At 32.9% G+C, this 25,900-nt stretch overlaps 2 protein-coding genes across 2 annotated transcripts; both read left to right on the forward strand.

The window, feature by feature from the left end:
- Nucleotides 1-427: 427 nt before the first annotated feature.
- Nucleotides 428-2,613, forward strand: LOC132726186 (uncharacterized; the record flags this gene model as incomplete). The annotated part of the gene is made up of 4 exons (XM_060711458.1): nucleotides 428-563; nucleotides 1,011-1,184; nucleotides 1,928-2,061; nucleotides 2,439-2,613. Coding segments are annotated over 4 exons (619 nt in total), but the record flags the coding sequence as incomplete, so codon positions are not given.
- A 4,650-nt stretch (nucleotides 2,614-7,263) lies between these two features.
- Nucleotides 7,264-23,848, forward strand: LOC132726181 (neurogenic locus notch homolog protein 1-like). The gene is made up of 8 exons (XM_060711452.1): nucleotides 7,264-7,364; nucleotides 20,470-20,637; nucleotides 21,505-21,551; nucleotides 22,060-22,173; nucleotides 22,801-22,914; nucleotides 23,304-23,417; nucleotides 23,585-23,629; nucleotides 23,727-23,848. The coding sequence occupies exons 1-8, from the start codon at nucleotides 7,288-7,290 to the stop codon at nucleotides 23,846-23,848; spliced, it is 801 nt and encodes a 266-aa protein (XP_060567435.1). The 5' UTR covers nucleotides 7,264-7,287.
- Nucleotides 23,849-25,900: the final 2,052 nt, after the last annotated feature.

Raw genomic sequence — 25,900 nt, forward strand, 5'->3', positions numbered from 1 at the left:
GACTTTGTCCAGGACGTAACTCTCAAACTATAAGAGATATGAAAAATACACTTTGTAGTTAGATAGATCTCATTTGGTAGATGAGCAGTGCTTAATAAACATAGCCTAAGTTTGGAGTTATTGCCCTTTGTCAATTTAACACTGTGAACCTTGTCAAAGACATTACTGTAAAACTACAAGAGGTATATCAACAAGAAACTAAGTCGGTAGATAGATTGCATTGATTCGAAGTCTAGTGCAAAACCAGTAATTCTGTCTTGCCTTATTTGGAATTATCGCACTTTGAATTTGTCCAGGGGCATAACTCTGAAACAACAAGAAGTGTCCTTTTCTGTGTCCAAAACCTATTCCGGGAGCATGACCCTCTTCAAACCGGGTTTTTGTTTGTATTAGTATTGATAACCTTATATATCTTTATTCGTTGTAGAGTAAGACTGAATCAGAGTACAACTATTCGGATACCCATGATTGATCCCGACGGTGATTTTGTTAGATGTGAAGTATCGAAATTTACAGAAATTGGAAGATTTCCAGATACACCCGGACTTAATATTCTTGACGAGGTGATATTCCATGATAGTTGTTTATGTCAAAAAGTAGTTTAATTGCTAAGAAATGCAAAAGACGAAGGGATAACACGCCGAGTCTGTCGTCCTGTAATTTTTTCAATTTTGTTGCAGCTAACATAGAATGAATACGTCATGATGTTAATCAGCGACGATATTTTACAATGATCTGAAAAATCGAAAACCGAAATATAATATATATTTATTAAGTAAATTTTGTAAAGTTGCAAGAGTACTATTTAGAAATTATTCAAAAAACAAAACAAGCAAACAAACAGGGACAGCAACAAAAAAAGTGCACATACCCGCACGAGCATACGTACGTAGGCAAGCACGCACACTTGTAAACACACACGCACATTTCTAAACACAATTTTCATTTGTATCATGTTTTCTTGCTGACAAAGAAAGATGTATATTTGATACTCATGTTTTATTTTGTAGGACAAATCAACTGTGTGTAAAGTGACAATTAATACAAACGTATCTCTTGGCTATAAAGATGAAACTTGGGTAGTAATACCAATCACTTTCCGAGACTTTAATACAAAGAAGATGAAGTTTGGCACTAAAATCTACCCTCCAGTACTTTTTGCTCTCAGTTCCACTGGTACCCAGGTATTAACAACGCAGCTGTATAAAGAATTTTGAGACATTTAAATTTCTCTTTTTACCATTTAAAATATATCTAAACAAGAAATAATTCAACATACATTTACATTTCGTGGACAAATTATTTATTTCACTTTGCTTTTTATTTGTAATATTTATATGAAAATGTTTTACTATTTTAACTTACATATACTTTGTAGTGTATAATTATTCGGGTATAACAGCATGTAAAACAAAAAAGTTAAGTACAGTTTACAACGCATAAAATCGTATAAATTCAAACGAAAACGTGAAATTAAGTATTGTGTGTATCTTTTGGTAATATTGATTGTCATTGACGCGTTATAATAAAATGGGACAAGCCGTAAGACGAGAAGAACTTAACGCTTACCGTAAATAAGAGTTTCTAGCATTTCTACAATGTTTAACAACAACAATCCTACATAAAAACGTCTTTTTTAATTTTTTATTTTTAATTTTGTACATGTTGTGAATATTTGCTTTAGTCAAAAAACAATCACATATGATATTCTATTTTGTATATGTTTCACATTTAACATCTGTTTTTTTATGTCATAGATCGGATGCATATAATGTTTCCATTTGTTTTTGATAGAGAAAAACAGCTAATTGTGAAATATACATGTATTATGCATTTTCTATTTTGTAGATGTTTCACATTTTACATCTGTTTTTTATGTCATAGATCGATTGCCTATAATGTTTCCGATGCTTTTCAATTGCTTTAGTTTACCGTGCAAGTGCTTGAAAATCTTGTAACTCCAGAGTTTGTTTCTCCAACTAAGAAAGTCGATCATGTTTTTATCGTATATGTTGGTACAACATGGTCTACGGACATCTATGCTAAGGCTCCACAAAACACGTACGTATATCTTACAAACCATTTTGAATATAAACTATTATAGTAAAAGAAACAAAGATTTTTTTCTCATATGATATTTTGCACTGTTTCCTTATTTGCAATACATTTCTATACATATATAATTTTTGAATTGCTTCGTTTGAATTCAACATTTTACAAATTCTATATCTAATATAAAACGGTGTAAAGATATTTGATAATCCGTAATGTCTAAATCAACATCTAAATAAAGTATATGTCATGTCTAATCAAGTTGAAGAATTACATTATTTACATAAAAGTAAGAGGTTTTGTTCACAAGCTATAATTATATCAAATAGTCGCTAAGAAGTTTTGTTCACTTAAAAGTAAAGCAAAATTAAAACTTACTTCTAAAGAACAATATTCCGCTTCATCCCAACTGGGCGCAATGGAGAGAATGTGACATTATCAAGCATACGTGAAGATACTACACGAGAACGAGTTGCGTATACAACTGTGTCTTGGCTGCCTACATCAAATAATAAAGGCCAGCATATAATATGTGTTAGAGTTGCTGACTATACAGGGTAAATTTAAAACTTCTAAAAGTACCTTTAATGTGATAGTTTTTCAACGTTTTTTCATTTTGCTTACAATAGAAAAAACAGAATCCCCAAAAGCCTCCACCTGAAGCTGCAAAGTTGAAAATGTTGCAGACTCGGTTTGATTGCGCATGTTCACGGACGGGACTTGAAAGTGCAAGTTACCGTCCATCTACCCATCCACCCCGTAACATTTGTTCATGAAAGTGGTGATTTTTTTTTTGAATTTAGAAACATCTGCAGATGTGTTCATAAAAGTCGTTTTTATGCTCCCCGAAAAATTTCGGGGGAGCATATATTCGACGGGTTGTCCGACCGTCCGTCCGCACAGGACAATAATTATGTGGTTAGAGGGACAATAGGTAACTGTTTTTTCTCCTATATGTCATTCATTCCATAATGCTTTTATGTTGCTATTTTCTTTTGTGTGGCTAAAAAGAACAATAGAGAGAACAATAGAGTAGCCACATTATTACTCTCCTGTTAGAACGTTCGTCCGTACGTACGTACGTCCCGAATTCGTGACCGGCCCATAATTTTGTTATTTGAAGTCGGATTTTACAACTATTTCACAAAAATGATCACCATATTGAGACAACGTGTCGCGCGCAATATTTGAGTCGCTACTTGGAGGCCAAGTTCATAGCAAGACTTGAAGAAAAATCGTGTCCGGCCCATAACTTGGTTATTTGAAAACGGATTTTACAATTATTTCAAAGAAATGATCACCATATTGAGACGACGTGTCTCGCGCAACATTGGGGTACTACCTTGAAGGTCTAGGTCACAGCATGGCCTTGCAGCAAAATCGTGTCCGGCCCATAACTTGGTTTTTTGAAGTTGGATTTTACATCTTTTCCATAGAAATGATAACCATATTGAGACGACGTGCCACGCGCAAAATTTGGGTCTTTACCTTGAAGTTTAAGGTCCAACATGACCTTGCAGCAAAATCATGTCCGGTCCATAACTTTGTTATTTGAAGTCGGATTTTACAACTATTTCACAGAAATGATCACCGTATTGAGACGACGTGTCACGCGCAACACTACCTTGAAGGTCAAGATCACAGTATGATCTTGAAGCAAAATTGTGTCAGGCCCATAACTTGGTTATTTGAAGTCGGATTTTACAACTATTTCACAGAAATGATCAACATATTGAGACGACGTATCGCACGCAAGTTGGTAGATAGATCTTATTGAGTGTAGTGCAAAAAAATGTAATTAATTCTGGAAACAAAGTGATCCCTCGAAAGCATTAATCACAACAAAATAACATAAGAATTGCAGACTCGGTTTGATTGAGTCTGTACAGGAGGGATAATGAATAAGTGCAACATCCCTCACGCCCCCTAGCACCGGCTTGAGCGGTACTCAATTCTCAACACTTTATAGTGTTGGCATCAATGATCCCCAAGGACCAGAAAATATAACAACACTGAAGTGAAGTACGGGGCAACTTTTTATGGCTGCCACACGGCACTTGACATCTGCTGTTGTGAAGTACAAAATTCTGGAAACAAAGTGATCCCTCGGAAGCAATAATCACAACAAAATAACATAAGAATTGCAGACTCGGTTTGATTGAGTCTGTACATGAGGGATAATGAATAAGTGCAACATCCCTCACGCCCCCTAGCACCGGCTTGAGCGGTACTCAATTCTCAACACTTTATAGTGTTGGCATCAATGAACCCCAATGATCTGCATTGCCTAAGTTTGGAATTATCACACTTTGAACTTTGTCTGGGACATAACTCTGAAACTACAAAAGATATACTTTTCTGTGTTCAAATACTAGTCAGGGAGCATCACCCGGTTCAACAGGCTCTTGTTTGTTGTTGTTGTAATAGATAACAAATTATTATAATCTCTGTAAATTCATTGATTATTCTACAATATTTTCCAAAGAAATTAAAATTCAGATTCTATGTCATTATTCTAAATGATATTTTGGCAACAAATTACCTAGATAAAGCATAATTATTGATTAAATTAATTAAGCAATGTGTATTGAGAATGTATGCTTAAGTGTTCTTTTGATTTATCAATATATTCCCAAGGTTTAAAGGCATTTTAATTAGAAATATTAAAAAAGATATGTTAAGGGGGAACAACCTGATGTATCTTTTGTATCAAATAATTTTTTTTAGTGTCACACAAAGAGTACAGGCTGGCTTTAAAAAAAGAATGAATAAAACCGTTTTGTCTGCATTTAATTGAAGAGGTGAGATAAACGTAGGGTGTTATGTACAGACTCAATCAAATCGAGTCTGCAATGATCATGTAATTTTGTTGTAATTAATGCTTTCGAGGGATCACACTTCATCCAGGCTTTTATAAAATGTCGTTATTTCATTATTGTCATTTATCACATTCCAGTGCAGTTTTTGATTGAACAGACCGAGCATATGTATTTTAACTTTACATGCATTATTCAAACACAGCGAAAACATACGTTTATTGCCAGCCCTTTTGAAAACAAAATGTTTTCATCAATCTGTTTTTTTTTATATTTTTCATATGTTATAAATAAATTTTACTAAATTCATTAAACTTGTTAAATAAAAACTTAATTATTGTTAGCAAAGGTTGATATAATATTTCATAAGATGTTTTCCCCCAATAAATTCAGTTCATTGAATTTCCTTTGTACATAAAACAATTATAATATCATACAATTCGGGGAAGTAATACATGAATAAAGCGGGAATATAGTTCAGAAACGGATCCAGAAATTTTCAGTTGAATAGGAGGGGTTTTGTGTGAAACAACATACTCCCCTCACTCCTTCTAACATCTTAAATGGTGGCTACTGGCGCGTTATAGGTGCACATTTTAAAATAAATTGTAAACATATTTTTTACAACATTCAACCTAGGGTTATACATTTTAGCCGATATCTAAATAAAAAATTTACAAATAAAATTAAAGTTTCTGATGCATATTCATGTAAATGATTTAAAATTTATGTTTCTACAATTTCCGAGAAAATTTCACTTATTACATGTCCCTCCCCTCCTTCGATGCTCTGGTGTCCTCTTCCGGTCTATTCGTTGCCTTCTTGGGGGGGGGGGGGGGCTCCTGCTGTTTTAGCTGGTGTGTTTAAGAGGCTTCCTCCTATGAACATTGCCTTTGACTTGTTGATATTTGTTTCTTATTTTTGTAACACATGCAAGAGCGTTAAATGCTTTTCTTTCTTTAATACTAAATGATAACTTCTTATGCATGTATGGGTGCATATTTTATAATACAAATTGCTACTATTACCATACAATTTCCGGCATCCAACGGCGTTTAAAACTTATCTTTTTGATGAGCTTTCATTGTATACTTATATGAATGATGATGCATAATCAGAACTTTTTTAAAGGCAAAGAAAGGTTAGGTTAGGTTAATTTGGGGTGGCATGTTTTTGTAAATCAACAACGGGTTTAAAATTTTCTATTTCTCTATGGAATTGCAAAAACTGAAAAAAACGTGAAAATGGGCAGTTTAAAAGGAACGATTTGCCGTTTTGGCCACATAAACATCTGTTTGTGTAATAAATGTAAAACGTTACAGTTATTTAAATACATAATAAGTAAACAACGTCAACGTCTCATAAGTATCCATTAAATTTGGTTCCTCCGTATTAACATTTTGTTGTATTATTGTTTCTAAATACGTGCAGTTGATATTACTTACAAATGATTTTTCTGTAATTGGTAGTTTTCTTATTTATTGCACATAATAAACATGGCTCCAAATGAGAAACAAAAACTTGTCCACTTCAAATTCTTTGCAGGTTTCTTAGGTAAAAAAACTTGTGAAAATAGTTTTAGAAATTGCTAAATGTGTAGTATTTTACCTGAAACATTGGCCGTATTGTAGAAACAATAATCATAAAAAAGATTTGTTGCCGTCAATTACCGTAACTTTAGATTATATGACATGAACCGAAAGAACAAATACAAATTGAAAACTAAAAATACTTCGAATACTCAAGAAAGATTTTTTAATCATTTTAAAATTATTGCTAACAGTATCTTTTTTTGTAAAACTTATGTTTAAATTTTACTTTTTCATAAAAATGTTGCATTTTTCTACATCTGCTGACCTGCGCTGTTGCATTATGGATTTAGAGTTGAGTCTGACGAATTACTTTGCTATACTTTAGAAGTACGAGGTACAGTTGTAGCTTCTCATTCCTAGATTTAGAATTCTGAAAGTGTCTTATTTTGATAAGACAAATACTTTTATTGACATATATATATGTATAAATACATTTGTCGAAAAATTTGTAAATTGAAGTTTACACATGCAAAATTTAATTTAAATAAATAAATAAATAAATAAATAAAAACAAAAAAATAAATAAAGTAAAATTAAAACAATTACGTAAAGCAATTGCACAATTACCATTAATAGAGATGCTTTTAAATAATTTAATACGTGTAATCATTATGATTTCAGCTGATGTTTTTATCCATTCATCGACAATTTATACGGTAGGTGCTGTTATAATTAATGTTGCAACAATTGGTTTCTAAAACAATCTCAACTAACACAAATATAAATTTTTTGATGGCAGTATTTTTTACTACAATGATATCTTAAATTCAACAAATACATGTACTTGTATCCATAACATTTTTCAGGGGAAGCCGTTTTTCATTGATATGCCTTCTCTAAGCCAATTTGTTGATTGCATGGTTGGCGCAACATGTTTAATTCCAGTGTATGTAAAATCCTTTGTGTAAGTATCCCTGTATTTAAATACAAACGTAATGATACATTTACATTGTAAATAATTGTGATGTAGTTTATATAATGCCTACAAGATTAAACAATCTCATGTGCTAGATTGCACCATCTTGACTAAGCCATAAGTTTAAGTAATTAATGTAGTACCTGTCCATTCTGATATACGTTGACGCACTTAACATATTACCTGTCAAGTGATATAACTGATGTGATAACCGGTCGGACTGACAAATATCTTATTGACTTATGCTGTTAATTTACTCAAAGACGTACTTTGGTGTCACTTTGTATAAAACGTTAATCCATTATTCTTGATAATGTTTTTTACGTTTTTCATTCTATATCTTGAGTAGTATCGTATACACTGCCATTGTATGACCTTTTAGTGGTTATTGTTACTGAAAATATATATTTTAATCCTTAGTCCTGAGAGTTCGAATCCTGTCAGTGTCTAAGAAGCTATCAATGTATTTCATGATTAGATCAAATGATTTAAATGTTTGTACAGGTCATGCGGTACTTAAGAGAATTAAAATTGGCCATTATTTGCTGGTAAAAAGAGGTTTTGATGTCATGCAACCAATTACCAACTTACAAAGTGGCCTTCGAAACTAATCATCGCTGATCAAACAAGCAATTAAGATAATCGAAGTATGTCCTCTATAAACGAGCAATATTTCATATTAATGTCGAAAAAAGTTTTGTTATGAACTAAGAAAAAAATAGGAACTCCCAAAACTACATAATATAAATATGGAGGCCCGACTCAGCCTGTTCATGGCCAGAAGTATTGAGAGTAAGCTATCTTGATTGCGTTCTTGCACCTTCTTTAAAACGGAACAATCCACATTTAAAAATGGGAGTAGTGGATACTTTGAAAATAGTAAAAATATCTGGAAACAAATTGATCCCTCGGAAGCATTAATCACAACAAAATTACTTGAAAATTGCAGACTCGGTTTGATTGAGTCTGTGAGGGATTATGAATAAGTGCAACATCCCTCACGCCCCCTAGAACCGGCTTAAGCATTACTCAATATTCTCAACACTCGATAAAGCTAGCATCAATGATCCCGAAGGACCAGAAAAATATATCAACATTGGAGTGAAGTACGGGGCAACTTTTAACAGCTGCCACACAATTGCAGACTCGGTTTGATTGAGTCTGTACATAAAGTGAGTAAAGTAATTTGTTGTCCATTTGCACATGCAAGAGGAAACTTATGTAGGTATAAGAACAATAGGTTACGGTATTTACTATTTGATGTCATTCATTTCTTTTAATTTATATGGCTTGAAGGAAGCAACGTAAAGGATTTCAACGAGCGGAATATTTTCATTACCATCAAGCTTCTAATACAGGGCTACCGCTTTAATTAATTACGGCAATATTTTACAAAATTTTACAATCGGAATTTTTTATTTAACTGCAAAAATTCAATAGTGATTTAAAAACTATTCTGCGACAAAGGATTAGCCAGCTTGGTTTTTATGGCGATGTGATTTACAAACTTCGCAAGATTTTGGGTTATGGTAATTTTTCTGCTGTTTTTACTAAAATCATTAAACGTTTTATTAAAAGAGGTTATGACCCTACTATTTTAAGACATACTGCATGTTTAGTGTTTAACCATTTTACAGTTGGGAACTACGCTTTCCTCTTTTGATTACATCTGGCGGACCAAGTGGAAGACTCTATGGTGGACAGTTCTTAAAGCCCTTAAGGACTGACTTGTCTTAATGTTCGTCTTCTGCCTTGCTTTGTCGGGCCCTTGTAGGTTATTTTTCTTTTAGCTCTGTCTTCCTTTAGGACATTGAGTACTTTTGTTATGGTCATTTTTGTGTTTTACTTATTTAACCTTTTGCAACCATACTAACTGTTATAATTTCACTTGGCGAGGATTCATTTTATTTACACTGTCTCGTTTATAGGAACATGTTTCGGCTAAGAGTGAGGTTTGGCGCACCAATAACCGGTTTAAACTCCCCAGCAGTACTTGTGCTGCTGACCGTTCCAAGGCCCTTTTGTGTTCCTTAGATGTATGTTGTTTCATACTGTTTTGGTGACACTTTTGCTTGTGTCCCATGTTGTTTTCTCGTCTACGGTAAATATCTTCTTCTTGCCCCTAGTGTTATTTCTTTCATTTACCCCCCCCCCTTCTCCAGGTCTCCTGCCCCCATCCCCTGTACCCTTTGACTTTGTGGGCCTATTATTAAATCATTCATTTGTTTTTCTTTGAATTTCCTTATCAGTTACAAATTTTTCTCTATTATTCAATCATTTATTTGATTTCAATCGTACTTGTTGCTGGGTCGTTTGGGGGTTGCGTTCATTGAACGCCGCCTTTCATTGTTGATCTTATTTATCATATTTGAAGCAGGTGTCAAGTGCTGTGTGGCAGCTGTTAAAAGTTGACCCGTACTTCACTTCAGTGTTGTTATATTTTTGTGTTCTTTCGGGATTATTGATGCCAGCGCTATTAAGTGTTGAGAATTGAGTTCCGCTTAAGCCGATCCTAGGGTGCGTGATGGATTTTTCACTATTTCCTTATCACTCATGTACAAACCGAGTCTGCAATGTTTTGAGTAATTTTGTTGTGATTTATGCTTCCGAGGGATCACTTTGTTTCCAGATTTTTAAAAAAACAATGGTGAGCATAATGGAGTAGCCGCATAAGTACTGTCTCGTAGTAAGGACTTCCGTCGTTATTTACGTCCGTCATTCCGTCCCACGTTTTTGTACTAAACAGTGTTCAAAATCTATTTTTCTTGCGACTTCAAAGGCAAATTTATCTCATGGAGGAAGCGTGAAGTACACAAAATGATAACTCAAAACTTGATTATATTGAGCTATTTACCTTTGTTATTTTTCACATGTGGTCAAGGCATACACCAAAGTATCTTTCAGGTATCAATTTGAAACGTCATAAGTAGATAGATCGTATTCATGAGGGTTGCAGTGAGCAAGTTAGCAAAAATACGAACGATGCCTTTCATAATTGTTTAGCTAATGCATTTTGTTTTTCATACTATATATTTTGTTGTTTTTTCACATGTTTATATTTCTCTGAAACATAAATCGAAAAAGTATTTGAGATATAAACTTAATATTCATTGGTGAATAGATGTCATAAAGGACTAATGCAATGCACAGGAAAGGTAAGTGTTCTCATTATAATTTTTTAGTTATTTATCTCACTCATTGATTTATATTTAATTTTTATACCCTGAAAAGTGTTTGAGATATCAAATTGAAACTTCTTATGTGGATAAATCTCATTAGGAGCAGTGCAGTGCATAAAAGTGATAATTCTTCCCATCTTAAATTAAAACTTATTTACCTTTGATATTATGCATTTTTTGCGCGAAGCATAACTCAATAAGTATTTGAAAAACACGAAGCTTCTCAGGCGGGTTTAATTTATCTTGGAATAGTCAATTGCATGGCAATAATAACACTCCTAAAACTCGTTTTTGCGTTATTTCCCTTTATTGTTTCAATGGTTTACTGATAAAGCTTTTGAGGTATTAAATGTATTTCATGTAATATGAAGCTTCATGTATAAAAAGTTACAATAAGAAGAAATGAAGTTGCAAGAATAACACATCTTCACATCATAACTTTGAGTGATTGCTCATTGTTATCTACAAATTTTTATCAAGACTCTAACAAAACGTTTACTGGCCAGGCAATAGCAAAACGTTTAATAACGTCGCAGGGTAAAATATTTCTACAATGGATAGTAGGTTCGATGTATTTATAAGACTCCAAATAAAAATGGTCTAAAAATATAATAAAATAATTATACATCATACAAATACAAATCATATAAAAACAATATACAATTAAATAACAATATATTCACAATCGACGCGGAATAAGAAATAAGAATAAGAAAATACAAAAATACATCAATAAGAAATACAATCAATATCTTAGTATTAATATTATTTCTTACCACAGCGTCTGTATCAAGATATTTATATATATAAATTAAACTATTTCAATATAAATTCAAAAAAGTAAAGTAAATGTAGATCTAATGTTAAATTAACTAGTTTTACTATATATCTGACTCGAAAAAGATGACTGTTAAGAGTGGGCAGGACAGGAAAAGCAAACAGTGCGCACAAGTAAAGACTATTTAAAAGAACCAATGGATATCTCTCTCACATAGAAACATATACAACAAACAAAACAATTGGACAAGTACAACAAAGAACGAGTGACCAGTGTTCACGATATTGCACTGGTGAGCTCGACAATGTACATCAGTGACGGAAATTTTTGAGTTTCACCGATTCAATACAGAAAGTTAAACTTATACGATAGAAACTAAACGCAACCGAATAAAAACGCGCGTGCACGATGTTTCCGCTTAAATAAAACTATGGAAAGTCACAGCTGCCATTAATGTATAATTTCAATCTGTGACATTCTCCCCTGGAAGAAGAAAATAGCTCCTGACATTTCCCTTCACTAATTAATTTACAGAATCCTATCAACAAGACGAAATATATTTAAATTTATACTATCTAACCTATTTAAGTATATTTAATTAAATTTCAGCAATATTTATTTAAAAACTAAACTGAAATGAATTTTAATTTTTAAGCCAAATTTTTCCAAAACAATTCCTGAAGTTAAGATACTGAACATTTGTAAATTTTAATCAATAAACAATTGCGAAAAGAATACAATACTGCTGAAAATGATATCATTTTCTGAAAATGAAAATATCAACACTCATTTTCCAATTTGCATCAACCTACAATAAAACACATTTCAAAACACATACTCTATCTCATTCATGTATACTGTCAGCAACTTGACATTCTTGTCCAAATTGATTGAAAAAGCCGCCCTTCATCGACTAAATAAACATGTAAACGGAAACGATCTCCTTCCAACGAATCAGTCGGCCTATCGTCAGTTTCACTCCTGTGAGTCAGCCCTTCTTAGACTCGTAAACGACATTCTTGATGCAATGGAGCATCAAGAGGTCACTGCACTGATAGCTCTAGATTTAAGTGCTGTTTTTGATACTGTCGACCATAACATACTGTTAAATGTTCTTGAAAGTCAATATGGCGTCTTTGGATCTGCGCTGGAATGGATAGATTCATATTTGAGGCCGCGTAGCTGTCGAGTGAGTGTTAACTCGAATGTGTCATCAGAACGGGAACTTGACTGTAGTGTCCCCCAGGGAAGCTGTTTGGGCCCTTGGCTCTACTTGACGTACGCAGGAACTATCTTTGACATTGTACCTCCCTCCATTCCCGTGCACGGATTTGCCGACGACCACGTTGCAAATAAACGTTTTAAACCATCACCTACCGCAGAAGCAAGCAAGCGCAATTCAGGACCTCCAGGACTGTGCAGTGCATATAAATGATTGGATGAACAGCAACAAGTTAAAAATGAACAATTCAAAGACAGAGTTTATTCTTTTCGGAAGTCGTCCACAGCTGAATAAGTGTAACACCAAAGAAATCAATATATGTGGTAATGTTATTGAATCACAACATTGTATACGGTATCTTGGTGCTTTTTTGGATGAGTCTCTAAATTTCAAAGATCACATTAAAAGAAAGTGCAGAACTGCTATGTTAAACTATTTCAAGATCAAGAGCATTCGAAAGTATCTGACAAAGGGAGCCGCTGAAACACTTGTTTTATCTTTAGTAATATCCCATTTAGATTATTGCAACATCATTCTATACGGCATATCTCAAAATGAATTAGCCAAACTTCAACGTATTCAAAATATGTGTGCCAAACTGGTGTTAGGTCGTTCCAAGTATGATAGTTCTAAACAGGCATTATTCGATCTGCACTGGCTTCCGATTAAAGCACGAATCAGTTTCAAGATACTGACATACATGTATAACTGTTCGGTAGGAAACGCACCATCATATTTAATAGAGCTTTTGTCTCATCAAGTGTCAAAACGAACCTTAAGATCATCTGAATCCTCTGTTGGTTGTTATGTTGTTCCTTTTAATAAGAAGAGGACTTTTTCTGACAGAGCTTTTAGCACGATAGGACCAAAATTGTGGAATGAACTACCTATTAATATGAGAAAATGTGAATCTGTTGAAATTTTCAAAAGACAACTGAAATCATTTTACTTCAAGGACTTTTTTGCACTTTTTTAAGTGACGCTGAAGGCATTGTCTGTTCCTAATTGTTTTGTGCATGTTTGTATATTTCTATCAGTTTTTATTATTTTCATTGTACAATAATATAATAAAGTCTAGCCCATGTGTTATCATGTGCAGGGGTGCAGGGGTGTAGATTGTTACATGTTGGTGGGGATTGACCCAATCACTGTGACCGTCGCACTGCTGGGAGTATTGTGTATGGTAACACTGGGAGTAGCACATATAAGGTATATAGCTGTACAACGCCATTGAATATATATTCTATATGTAGAAATAGGCGTTAAATCAAGTTTTCAAGTTCCAAGTTTTATACTGAAATAAATATACAAGAATAACATGAAGTTGAAATTCAACTTCAAGAGTAATAGTACATTTAAGGCCATAATGAAATTTAGCATGTTAAAGGTACAACACTAAATTTCTCAACATTAAATGTACTGCACCATATTTCTTAAAAGATAAATACATGTATAACATTTTCAGACACAAAATTCAGACAAAATACAAAAAAGAAATTCATTTAACATAAATCATTAAACAAAGGCATTTCCTTAACAATTCGAAATACAATATGCATATTTCATCTTTCTGTTTTCTTTCGAAAATCTGAAAAGTAAATTGTACACACAGAAATAATAATGATTTCTGATATAGACTTCATGGTAAACTGAAACTTTATAACAATTCTGTAATGTGAAACACAGAAATTAAGTCCAGTTAACAAAACACATATAAATAAAAACTGAAATAAAATATTTCAATAATGTATATGAAAATCAAAAGTCATATCTATGTGTGACATTCTCCCTGATCTGCAAAAGATTGAGGATACAAAATGTCATGATTTTGAAAATGATCAATATTTGCTGTTGTGGGTCTAACCCACTCACCATACCCATCTGGTGGTTTTCTAATTCTTATTGACCTTCGAACAATACTGGAATCATCTGTAACTAGAGAAAAAGTGTTACTTTTAGAAACATTAGTATTTAAATTACTATTAGATAAAATAATATTATTACGGGAACTATTTGATTGGTTTATACCTGAAAAATTATAATTAAGGCTATCAATAGTAAAATTATCTCTTAAATGTAAATTTGGAGAAACATGTTGTCTCCTTAAATTCCTTGACAAAAATGACATCTCTCCATCAGTAAATGACAACTGATCCTCACAAACAACATGTGGATTGTTGATTGGCTGCACCGGTCTAAGAACACGGGGCTTGGATGCTGGCCGTCTATGGGGTGGGAGGTACCTAGGAGTTTCATTTCCTGTGCTGCAGTCCGAGTCAGACTCTTGCTCTGGTACAACTCCTGTATGTATAGTCTGTTCCCTCTTTTCTGGTCTGGCTTTTGGCTTAGAACTCTGCTTTTCACTCTCCGTCTCATCGTAAGTGTACGGTATAGACATCAAGAAGGGGGTTTCTATGTAAGGTCTTCTCTTTTCCCTTGCCAGCTTCCTTCTTCAGTTTTTATACTGGAATATTTTTATTGGGGATGCCTACTTTGATGTAAGGTTCCATCTCCCATTTGTCATCTAACTTGCCTTAGGGGTAACGTTCCTGATAAGAACCCGGTCACCAACTTCCAACATAGAATGTCTTACCTTAGCATCATAGTAGGTCTTGTGTCTCTGTCCTTTGATGGATGGACGTTTCTTGGGCTGTCTTATAGGCAAACTCCATCCTCTTCTTCATCTTGATAACATGGACTCCCTGGACTTGAACTTCTGTAGATGTTCGATACCCAAGAATGCATCAATGGCTAGGCGTTGATGCCATCAAGACATCTAATAATGCGGAGAGTAGCCAGTTGACTCATGTTTTGTTGCGTTGTAGGCACGAACAAGAGGCTTGACAAAGTCCTTCCAATTGCTGTTACCCTCCGAGTCCAGAGTATCAAGTATACCGAGTAACGTAGAGTTAAAACGCTCGGTTATTTCATTACCCATAGCGTGGTAGGGTGTTGTTCGAGACTTCTCCACCCCTGCAATCCTACACAGCTCCTGTATAACCTTACTCTCAAAGCTACGGCCCTGATCACTGCGTAGTCTTCCAGGGAATGAGTAGTGACAGAAGAAGTTCTCGAACAAACCTCTGACTGTTGTGTGGTCTGTTTGGTTTCTTGTCGGTATGGCTTGGGCGTACCTAGTGAAATGGTCAGTAATAACTAGGATATTTTCATATTCACCACTAGATTTCTCTAATGATAGATAATCAATACAGACAATCTCCATAGGATAAGAACTCTGTAAAGGAACCATATGGGCAGAAGGTTTAGTTAGCGCCTTTCTCCTGATTCAATTCGGACAGGTTCGAATCCTTTCAAGGACATCTTGTTCCATATAATGCCAAAAAAAAAACCTCTACTTAAAAAGTCATAGGATCCTATCAAACCCTTGATGACCAACCTCATCATGTATACCTGTCAAGGCAATACTTCTAAAATGAACTGGTAACACTAATTGAAAAATTTCAGTATCATCTATTTCTGTCTTTCTAAAAAAAACTTTCTCCTGTATAAAAAGAGAAGACTTATGTCTTATATAAATTGTACTGCCTTGGACTCTTGTTTTATAATTCCCTGTTGGTTTAAAATAACATTATTGTTTAAAATATGATAAAATCTAGTAATATCAGGATCTTTTTGCTGTTCCTGTGAAAAATCAACACTTGAAAAATCTGTAAAATTTATAAGTTCAGCGTAAAGTTCAAGGTCACTTTCACCTGAAATAACAACACTTTCTGCTAAAGGAAGTACATCAGATTTCACTAAAGCGGAATTAAACATTGTCTTAATAACATCTGAAATTAAAACAGTTTCCATTGCAGGATTTCTATATAGTCTGTTTAAGCCATCAGCAACAGCATTTGATTTTCCACACCTGTTAACGATTTTAAAATCATAGTTACTTAAAGCTGCTAACCAGCGATGACCTACAGCATCCAGCTTGGCCGAGGTGGTTACATATGTTAAAGGGTTGTTGTCTGTCCTGACTAAAAAAGAATTTCCATACAAATAATAATGGAATTTGTCAGTTATGGTCCACTTAAGACATAAAATCTCTAACTTATGTGCTGGATAATTTCTTTCGCTAGCAAGTAAACCTCTGCTGGCATAACAAATGACACGCTCTAGTCCATCTTGTTCCTGATAGAGAACTGCGCCAGGACCTTCTGTCGAGGCATCACAATTAACAATAAAAGGTTTGGTAAAATCAGCATATGCTAAAACAGGGGGTTTGAATAGTTTATCAATAATACTATCAAAAGCTGTTTGTTGAGCATCTCCCCATATCCGTGGAGTTTTGGCCTTCTTACTCTTCTGAGAAGCCTTGTTAGTTAGATGTCCTACAAGAAGATCATTTAAAGGTTTAACTATTTTTGCTTAATCAGGAACAAAACGTCTGTAAAACCCTGAAAATCCAATAAAAGTTCATATAGTTTTAACATTATGAGGAACATTGGTTTCAGGCTTTGGATCTGATACTTCAGGTTTTAATGAATCCATTACCTTAACTTATGAAAGTGAACAAAATACAGAATTAGGTTTGATTTTAATAACCTTGACTGTCATATAACAAACTCTTACAGGTATCCGAGAGGTAGTTTCAGCATTTTCAAGGGAAACAATTCTTGGACAAATATTTAAACCTGAAAGTTGAAGTTCTCAATTGCTTCACTTAAAGCAGTACAAACACCATCTTTATTCCTCACTAAACCTGAAATAGTGGTAACCTGAAAAGGCTGAACAACGATTGGTGTTTTGCTAGAAGACTTCACTGAAATAAAATTGACACATTTCATAGCATACACAGCTATTTTAAAAGGATCTGTTGAAGAAACATTTTCACCAACACTACATAAACGTAAAACATTGGTACAAATAAAACCAGGTACTGACTGTCGGTACTCTGTATCAGGAACAAAAACACAATTTTCTAAAATATCAGAAATAAAAAACATCACCCTCAATATAACCTTTGTATGAATTCTTACTTCCACTGGCACAAGGGGAGCGGTGGTCTAGTGGTTAAGGTGTCTGCCTCTCAACCAAGAGATCATGGGTTCGAGCTCTATTCGGGTTACGACCATGCTTCTCCATATGACACAAGTACTGGTTGGTTCCAGGAAGCGGACTCGAAAGTGATTAATATAAGTTGCAAGAACTTGTTTCGCAATCGAGCTTAAATAAATATGTTTAAACCAAACTGGCACCTACAATATCTTATTTAAAATCAGAAATACTTAATAATTCCGGTTTTTGTTCTAAACTGTTGTTAAAAGACTCTGAAATCAAAGTAACCATTGAACCTGTATCAACAAAATCTTTGGTGTCTACACCGCAAATTTTTGCTGTGCTATCATTAGCCTCACCAACCAATCTATCTAATAAAATAGATTTGGAGCTCTTGTGCCCCACCACAGATGAGTCTAAACGTTTGGGTCAATAGTTTTAGTGTTGTCAGACCTGTAAGAAGACGAATTGTCAGAATTATTTGTTTTAACATATACATTTTGTTCTGTTGTAACCTGTGAAAGAATTTGTATTGTTTCTTGAATAATTACCTCTATTATGACCAGAAAGAGATCTGTCATTAACAAAGGAATCTTGTTTCTTGCTGTCTTTAATATCTTTTTCAAGAGACTGCATTTTTGTCATCAAAGTGTCCATCTTCTTCGAAAGATCTTCAACCATTTTATCCCTAGAATCTGAAATAGATTGACATTGAACTTTCGTTAATTTATCTGAAAACGAAAGTTCCTGTTCTGCAGCTCTGACTTCTCGCAGTAACATATTATAATCTGAAATTGAGGTATACATATGATTAGTAAATAATTTCAGCTTTTCATCATGAAGACCTGTCCAAAATTTAGATCATAACATATCATTTCTAGATGAGTGGCTGACATAACCTAATTGCAACCTGCAATAATGTTTCTAATCTTCAACCATATGAAGTCACATTCTCAGAGAGCTTCTGTGATTCACTGTTAAAAGATTGCATGACAGATTCATTTGTAGAAACATTCCCAAATAAAGTATCAAGTTTATTTAAAATATCAGTTAAAGTTGCCTTTTCTCCAAATGGTATAAGGACCTATCTGGCTGAACCTCGTAATGATTTACGAATAATCTGTAAACTAAAATTTTCTGATGTTGAAGAATCTGATAAGAGACATTTAGTCTCATATCGCCAAACATCATACGTAACATCACCTTTCAAAGGAGGCACTTCACCTTAAAGAATGCTAATTTTACATCAACTTATGGCATCTGTAATGCAGAAGCATCAAAAGGATTCTGAAAAGTACAAAAACGTTACCTATTTATCTCAATAATATTTACTACAAAAGGTTGCTAAATGGTCAAAATATCTCTGATCAAGTAATTACTGAAAAAATACCTCGCGAAAATATTTGAAAAATTTACGTTTTACTTGTCAACACAAATAAAACACATACCTCAATATTCACACTATACACAATGATATAAAAATCCAATTATTTACAAAACCAAATATTTACAGAATTCAGAATAAAAAGTTCTGCTCACTGTCCTTTCCTCATTTTATGGTCGTGAGTCATCCCGGCTCCTCGTAATTTCTACACGTCGTAATAATGATTTTAACTATGGAACGCGTTATCCGTCAAGATAATAAAATTCCTCCTTGCGCGCGTAAATCCTCCAAATTAATTTGCTAGCTAGCTTTAAAAACACTGATGCATCAGATTTAAATAACACTTAATACTTTATACATTCCTAAATCCTTTCAAATCCATCCAAAGCATCCAAAAATGAATATAAGTGGTAAAACAATACTTATATACGTCGGCGATCATTGATATCGTCGGGATTCGAATCCTCTCCTCGTTACCCTCTGGGAACCTCGTTCCTAGCTCTGTAAGGACAAGAGACTCTCCAAAAAGATACGGACCTCGTCTTAGCCTACCTCCGTAGATCGTCCAGTCGCTGTGACGATCGAAAAACCACACTGACCACCTGTGTCGCAGGGTAAAATATTTCTACACTGGATAGAAACAAACTCCGGGCGTAGGTTCGATGTATGTATTAGAATCCAAGTAAAAATGGTCTAAAAATATAATCAAATAATTATACATCATACAAAAACAATACATATAAAAACAAATACAATGATATAACAATATATACACAATCGACTCGGAATAAGAAATTACAAAAATACATAGATAAGAAATACAATCAATATCTTAGTATTAATATTATTTCTTATCACAGCGTCTGTATCAAGATATTTTCTTATATAAATTAAAACATTTCAATATTAATTGAAATAATTAAAGTAAATGTAGATCTTATGTTAAATTAACTAGTTCTACTATATGTCTGACTCGTAAGAGATGACTGTAAAGAGTGAGCGGGACAGGAAAAGCAAACAGTGCGCATAAGTAAAAAATATTTAAAAGAACCAGTGGATATCTCTCTCACATAGAAACATATACAACAAACAAAACAATTGGACAAGTACGACAAAGAACGAGTGACCAGTGGTCACGATATTGCACGGGTGAGCTCGACAATGTACATCAGTGACGGAAATTGTCGAGTTTCACTGATTCAATACCGGAAGTTAAACTTATACGATGAAAAACTAAACGCAACCGAATAAAAACCGCTTAAATTAAACTATGGAACGCCACAGCTGCCATTAAAGTATAACTTCAATCTTTGACAACAACATTGGTGAAACCTCTGACTATGAATTTATACCACTTACGGAAAAAAGTTTCCTTGTCTCAGAAAACTTTTTATTCTTACTCTTTGTGTCATTGCCCATGATGGTATATAATGGTAGTGTGTGAACTGTTGTCTTTTTAACTTTTCTACCATTTGACGAAGGATTTGTCGGTCTAGAAATGCTTCTTGATTTATCTATTATTACAGAAATCTTTCCGAGATATATGTCACTGACAGTTTCATTGACAAGTTTGATGTCAGTTCAGTACAATATATAACACACAAAGGTGATCAGGTGTATAAAGCTGACCTGTCCTTTGAACATTCAATGCATGGAAAAGAAAATATCTGCTTCAAAGCAAAGGATATAAATGGGTAAGAGAAGGCTTAAAGTCTGAGCATAATGAGTTTATATAATTCTAGTTTACACGCCAATAATAAAATTCTTTACCATGAAATACTTTATATTTTGACATTTTCATTTTTGCGTTAATGTTGTATTAATGATGGCTAATTGTACAAATACATGTATATCTTATGACTGTGTAAAACTAAGAATATGCTAATTTGCCTGTATGTTATTTTCCAAATATCAGGTAATAGTAATTTATTTAAAGATCCTGTGTGTTGTGATCTAGTAGTAAACCAATGAAATGATATATATGTACATACTTATGCAAATAAAACAATTTTCAAACATCGAAGAATATGTAAAATATGTACGGCAAATATTTGTACATATTATGTCTTATCATTAAAATATATGCATTCATTTCTTATCGTAAAATTTGACTTAAACTTTATTGAAAATAAAAATGTTATTACCTCCCTTAACACGAAATGTTAAATTCGGTAATATATTTATAAATAATGCTTTTTGGAACCTACAATATTGATAAATCTTAATTGGAGCATCATATTTATGATTTAAAACCATAAAAAATTGTGTAACAGGATCTTTTATTCCTTGAATCGAAAGTTTCATTTGTATTAAATGAAAGGAATGTGTTTTAAGTCCTGGTGATGATTTAATTAAAATAAATGTTTAACTATAAAGACCATGTGGCATCCTTGGAAACAGACGCCAAAATGTTGATCTTAACATGTACATACGTCAACCATCTTCCAGTCTCAGTTATATCTCATTTCTTTTCCTAGCGTCCTTCTTCTAATTCAATTATTTACCTCACCTTTTAAAAAATATATATTTGACCACTGATTATGAACACGTAATTGTTGCAGTGTTGAGAGCGAGAAAGTTTGTATCACAACTCATATAGAACCTCCAGGTATGTTATTCTGGTACAACGTTAATGTACTTTAAATAACTTTAAAGTCGATAAAAATAGCTTTTTGAGATTTTTAGTTCTATGAAATTGCTGTTATTTCGATCATAGAAAACTCTGGAATGGAATGGTGTGATGGATATTAACAACAATTATTATAGTTAGCAGGATTTTTATTTTATTTTCCCATATTCATTCAAATGTATAATGTTTGTAAACAAGCGAATTTGTTAAAGGAACCATCACATTCGCATAAAAAGCATTTATATTTTTCCGACATTTTGGAAAAATGGATGTTTTTCTATCCCTTTCATTGACAAGTCCGGTTAGGAACGCATTTTCTCAAAAGATGATAAAATCACATATTTTCACAAGCCGGCTCTATGTAATTTTAGACCCCTTTCATTCTTTCTTATTTCAAAAGTATCCTTAAGTATTGACAGATAGACTTTATTTCATGAGTGAAATTGAAATTTTATAATTTATCTATATACTTTGTATTTATTTCAAGATCCATGCATATCAACACCATGTAAAAATTCAGCTGTCTGTGAAAAAGATAAAGAAAGTGGTGGATTTAAATGTTTTTGCGTAACTCAAACATCAGGGAAAACATGCAGTATTAGTAAGTACAAACTTTAATTATTTTTATTAAAAATCACGATAAAGTTTACTTTTTTTATTATCGAAAACACTTTATTCAGCATGAAGCATCTTCAATTTGTTGTGCTTGTGCATGAGCCTATGTGTGTGTTAACAAATGTGGATAATAATGGTCTATTAAACTCCTTAAAAATAAAATTAAAGATAATTGCATATTGTAAAAACAGTAACAGTACTTAAAATCAATACATTTTGCAGCCAAAACCAATGATTGGTAAAAGCTGTATCCAGTTGATAAAAACCGTGTTAAACATTTGAAATATAAAAATGAGCACCGCTATTCATATTTTGGTTATTAAATGACCATTTTAGGCACAAGTATTTTTTCTTAATTATAAAATAACTGCTTTTTTCTCTCCAACTTATGATAAATGTGCCTACAAAAGTGTTTTTATTAATATATAATATATACAAAATTTCATAATTATTCAATATTGATATTAAAAGTGTTTTTATTAATATATAATATATACAAAATTTTATAATTATTCAATATTGATATTAAACTGTGATCTCTCTACTTTTAAATAGATTAAATATGTTAACTTAAGGTAATAAAGTAATACAGTAAAAACAAATATCGTTTCAGGAAAAGATCCATGTAAACCAGATCCATGTTTTGGTAACAGTCATACTCAAATATGTTACGGTCACGGTCAATGCTTTTGTAATCAGGGATTCACAGGGGATAAATGCGAAAATAGTGAGTTAATAATTTGTTAAGCTTTGAAATGTCACAATATTGCGGTGTATTCGTGTATACGTGTGAGGGCGCGTGTTGTTTGTGCGTGCGTGAGTGCGTGCGTGTATGTGTTTGTGTTCTTTTAATTAAATGGTTAAATAACCAGGATCTTAACGAAAACAAGGAGAGAATTATTTCAATCTAAGAATGGAATTATACCGACAAAGCGTTCATCAAAACATCAAGCGTATCCCTTTATTGAACTATAATATACATCACTAAATTAATTAGTTTTTCTTTACAATGGTATTTTATTCATATTTGGGCATTTTGTAGGAACCAAACTTCAGGACGATTTCATTAAATTATAGGACTGCTACAAAACAATCTTGACATCGTTCTTTTTCTAGATATAAACGATTGCCCAGCCGATGCATGTAATAGACATGGAAGATGTATTGATGGTGTCGGAACTTATACATGTGAATGTTTTCATCGTTTTAGTGGGATCAACTGTACTGTTGGTAAGAATATATGAAAGTTCTTAAAAGTTTGATTTAGGGTACAATTAGTAGCTCGAACTTGTTTTTGCTGTCGTACATTTGAATCAATATGAGTGTTATCTAATTAAAACTGTCCCTCATGTGTAATTTCTCTATCTATTGGCAGTATATTTTTATCTTTCTTTCAGATAAATGCCCGACACTGAGAGATGGAATAATGAATTGTCCAGCAAGTATGTCATTTACGCTCTCGCTTATCTGCCTTATGATTTGAAATAAAATTGAAATAAAAATGTATAAGAAGTTATTCTTACTGCGATAAAATTTCAGGAGGTTGTTCAAACCATTCTTGTAATGGACGAGGTGTATGCTCTGATGGAGGAAAATGCTCTTGTCCCTACGGCTATTCTGGTCAAAATTGTGAGACACGTAAGATTTTAGCTCTGCTATAATGATATTTTAAGATATGAAAGGACGAAAAGCAACAATTGATGAAACAGTTGCACTCTATTTCAAGATACGTTTTTGAGATTTTACATAATATTTTCAGTAGACAGTCAATTATTGGGCAACATTTTCTAGGCATTTCTGAAAGAGAACACATTACTATAAAGGTAAAGCACAACAGTTTATCTATTTCGTAGATGTCGTAGGAGAAGAAGACTAGCGTACATATTGCAAACCTCATTAAAAATCTTCAATAACTCGCAGATTATATTTTGGGTAGTTCAGATTAAAAATTATTTTAACTTCATTATTTTCAGCAATTTGTGACATAACAGGAAATGTTGTAAGTACTAACTTTTTGATATATTGTGCACATAGTATTAATCAAATATCAACGTTAATTATGTCCTAAATGTTAAAAACAACAGAATGCATTTTTTGTTCTATCGTGTATTCATCGGATTAATTAAGCAAAGATACTTATAAGCCGCAAAACGAACCCATTTGTTTTCATTGGACAACAATAGATATATTAAGGTATGTGACAGATAAGAAATAATCGCTTGAAGAAGAATCGAAAAATATATACTTATACACGATGCTTTCAAAATTCCCTTATAAAATTGTCTTATCTGTATTATGCATTCTCTTACAACACGATATTGTTATTATCAACTATAAATATCTTCCAAAATAGCTTCAATGCTTTTACATATATGCAAAGTCTACTTATATCTTACATATTCATCTTTCTTTATAAATACATACGGATCACCACTAATCATCGAAACAAATGATGATTTTAAAATAGGTTTTCGGCCTTATTCAGCCGCGGCACGTTGATGTGGGCATTCGACGGGTTGAAATAGTTTTAGCATGTGCAATCTGCGAATCGCAAAATAGTAATTGCCCTATATAAAAATGTAGAACACGTTAATACACAAACCCACATAAGATATGTGTGCAAAGTATTCAATCACCTTAAAAAGCGTATGCTTTAGCCAAAAGTCTCTTTAATAAAGCAATTTGCAAAAGTTGCTAAACAGATATGGAGATATGACAAAAATTGAATTTTACTTTAGAATTCCCCCTTTTAAGACATAAAAACTAATTAAGATAATCGTTGCAAAAATGTCGAAGTTTATAATTATATTAACAGGAAAAGAAAAGAGAAATAAGAAAAACTAAAAATATCAGAGTGTTATATACAATCTATGGAATCTAGCTCCGTTTACAAGGACAGTCCATCAAAAATACGAAATTCAAACACTTGTCAAGAATTTGATTACCGGTTTCATTTGAAAAGGTTAATACGTGCAATAACGCATGTACATGCTTTAGTTGTTTATCTGATTTTATAAAGTATCTCCTTTGACTCTGATTACAAAAGAAAGAAAATTTAGATTTAAAATTCACATCAATAAGTTTAATTAATTAAGAAAATAAGCAGTTTAGAAATTGTAGAGTGAATTTGTCCATAACAGACGGTCTGTCATACCATAGATCTAATCTTAATAGTACAACGTATTAATAATAACAAAAAATCATCATTTAAATGTTCATACTTAATCACTTATAAACTTAAATAACTTTTTTCTCAAAAAATGACTCATAAAATATCAAAAATGTAGGTTTTCATTTTTTTATCAATATGTGAAATTGTCGTGGAAAATTGCCCAATCTATTAAAATTATAATACTATGTTACAATGTTAATCTTGATTTCATATTTCCGAAATTTAGGTAAATACAGGCTAAATTTTGTAATGTCCATACACTTACAAAGATATGCATATCATGTATTTGTAAAATTTATGAAAATAACTATTATCATAATATACGTTATTAACTACGCCATGGTACACAATCTAGTTGTAATATCAACGAATAACGTGTACATCTGTTTTAGACTTACCCGTCTGAAAATCCACATAATCAACCGACGTGTACCTACTTGTATAAAAATGTGCAATTCACATGCTACAAATGTTCCTATTTGAATTACTAAGGAATCGTTTAATGATTTTTTATGATTGAGCATTTAAATTATTCTTATAT

The sequence above is a fragment of the Ruditapes philippinarum genome, unplaced genomic scaffold, assembly GCF_026571515.1.
Source record: "Ruditapes philippinarum isolate M1 unplaced genomic scaffold, ASM2657151v2 ctg724_1_1_1_1, whole genome shotgun sequence".
NCBI lineage: Eukaryota > Metazoa > Mollusca > Bivalvia > Venerida > Veneridae > Ruditapes > Ruditapes philippinarum.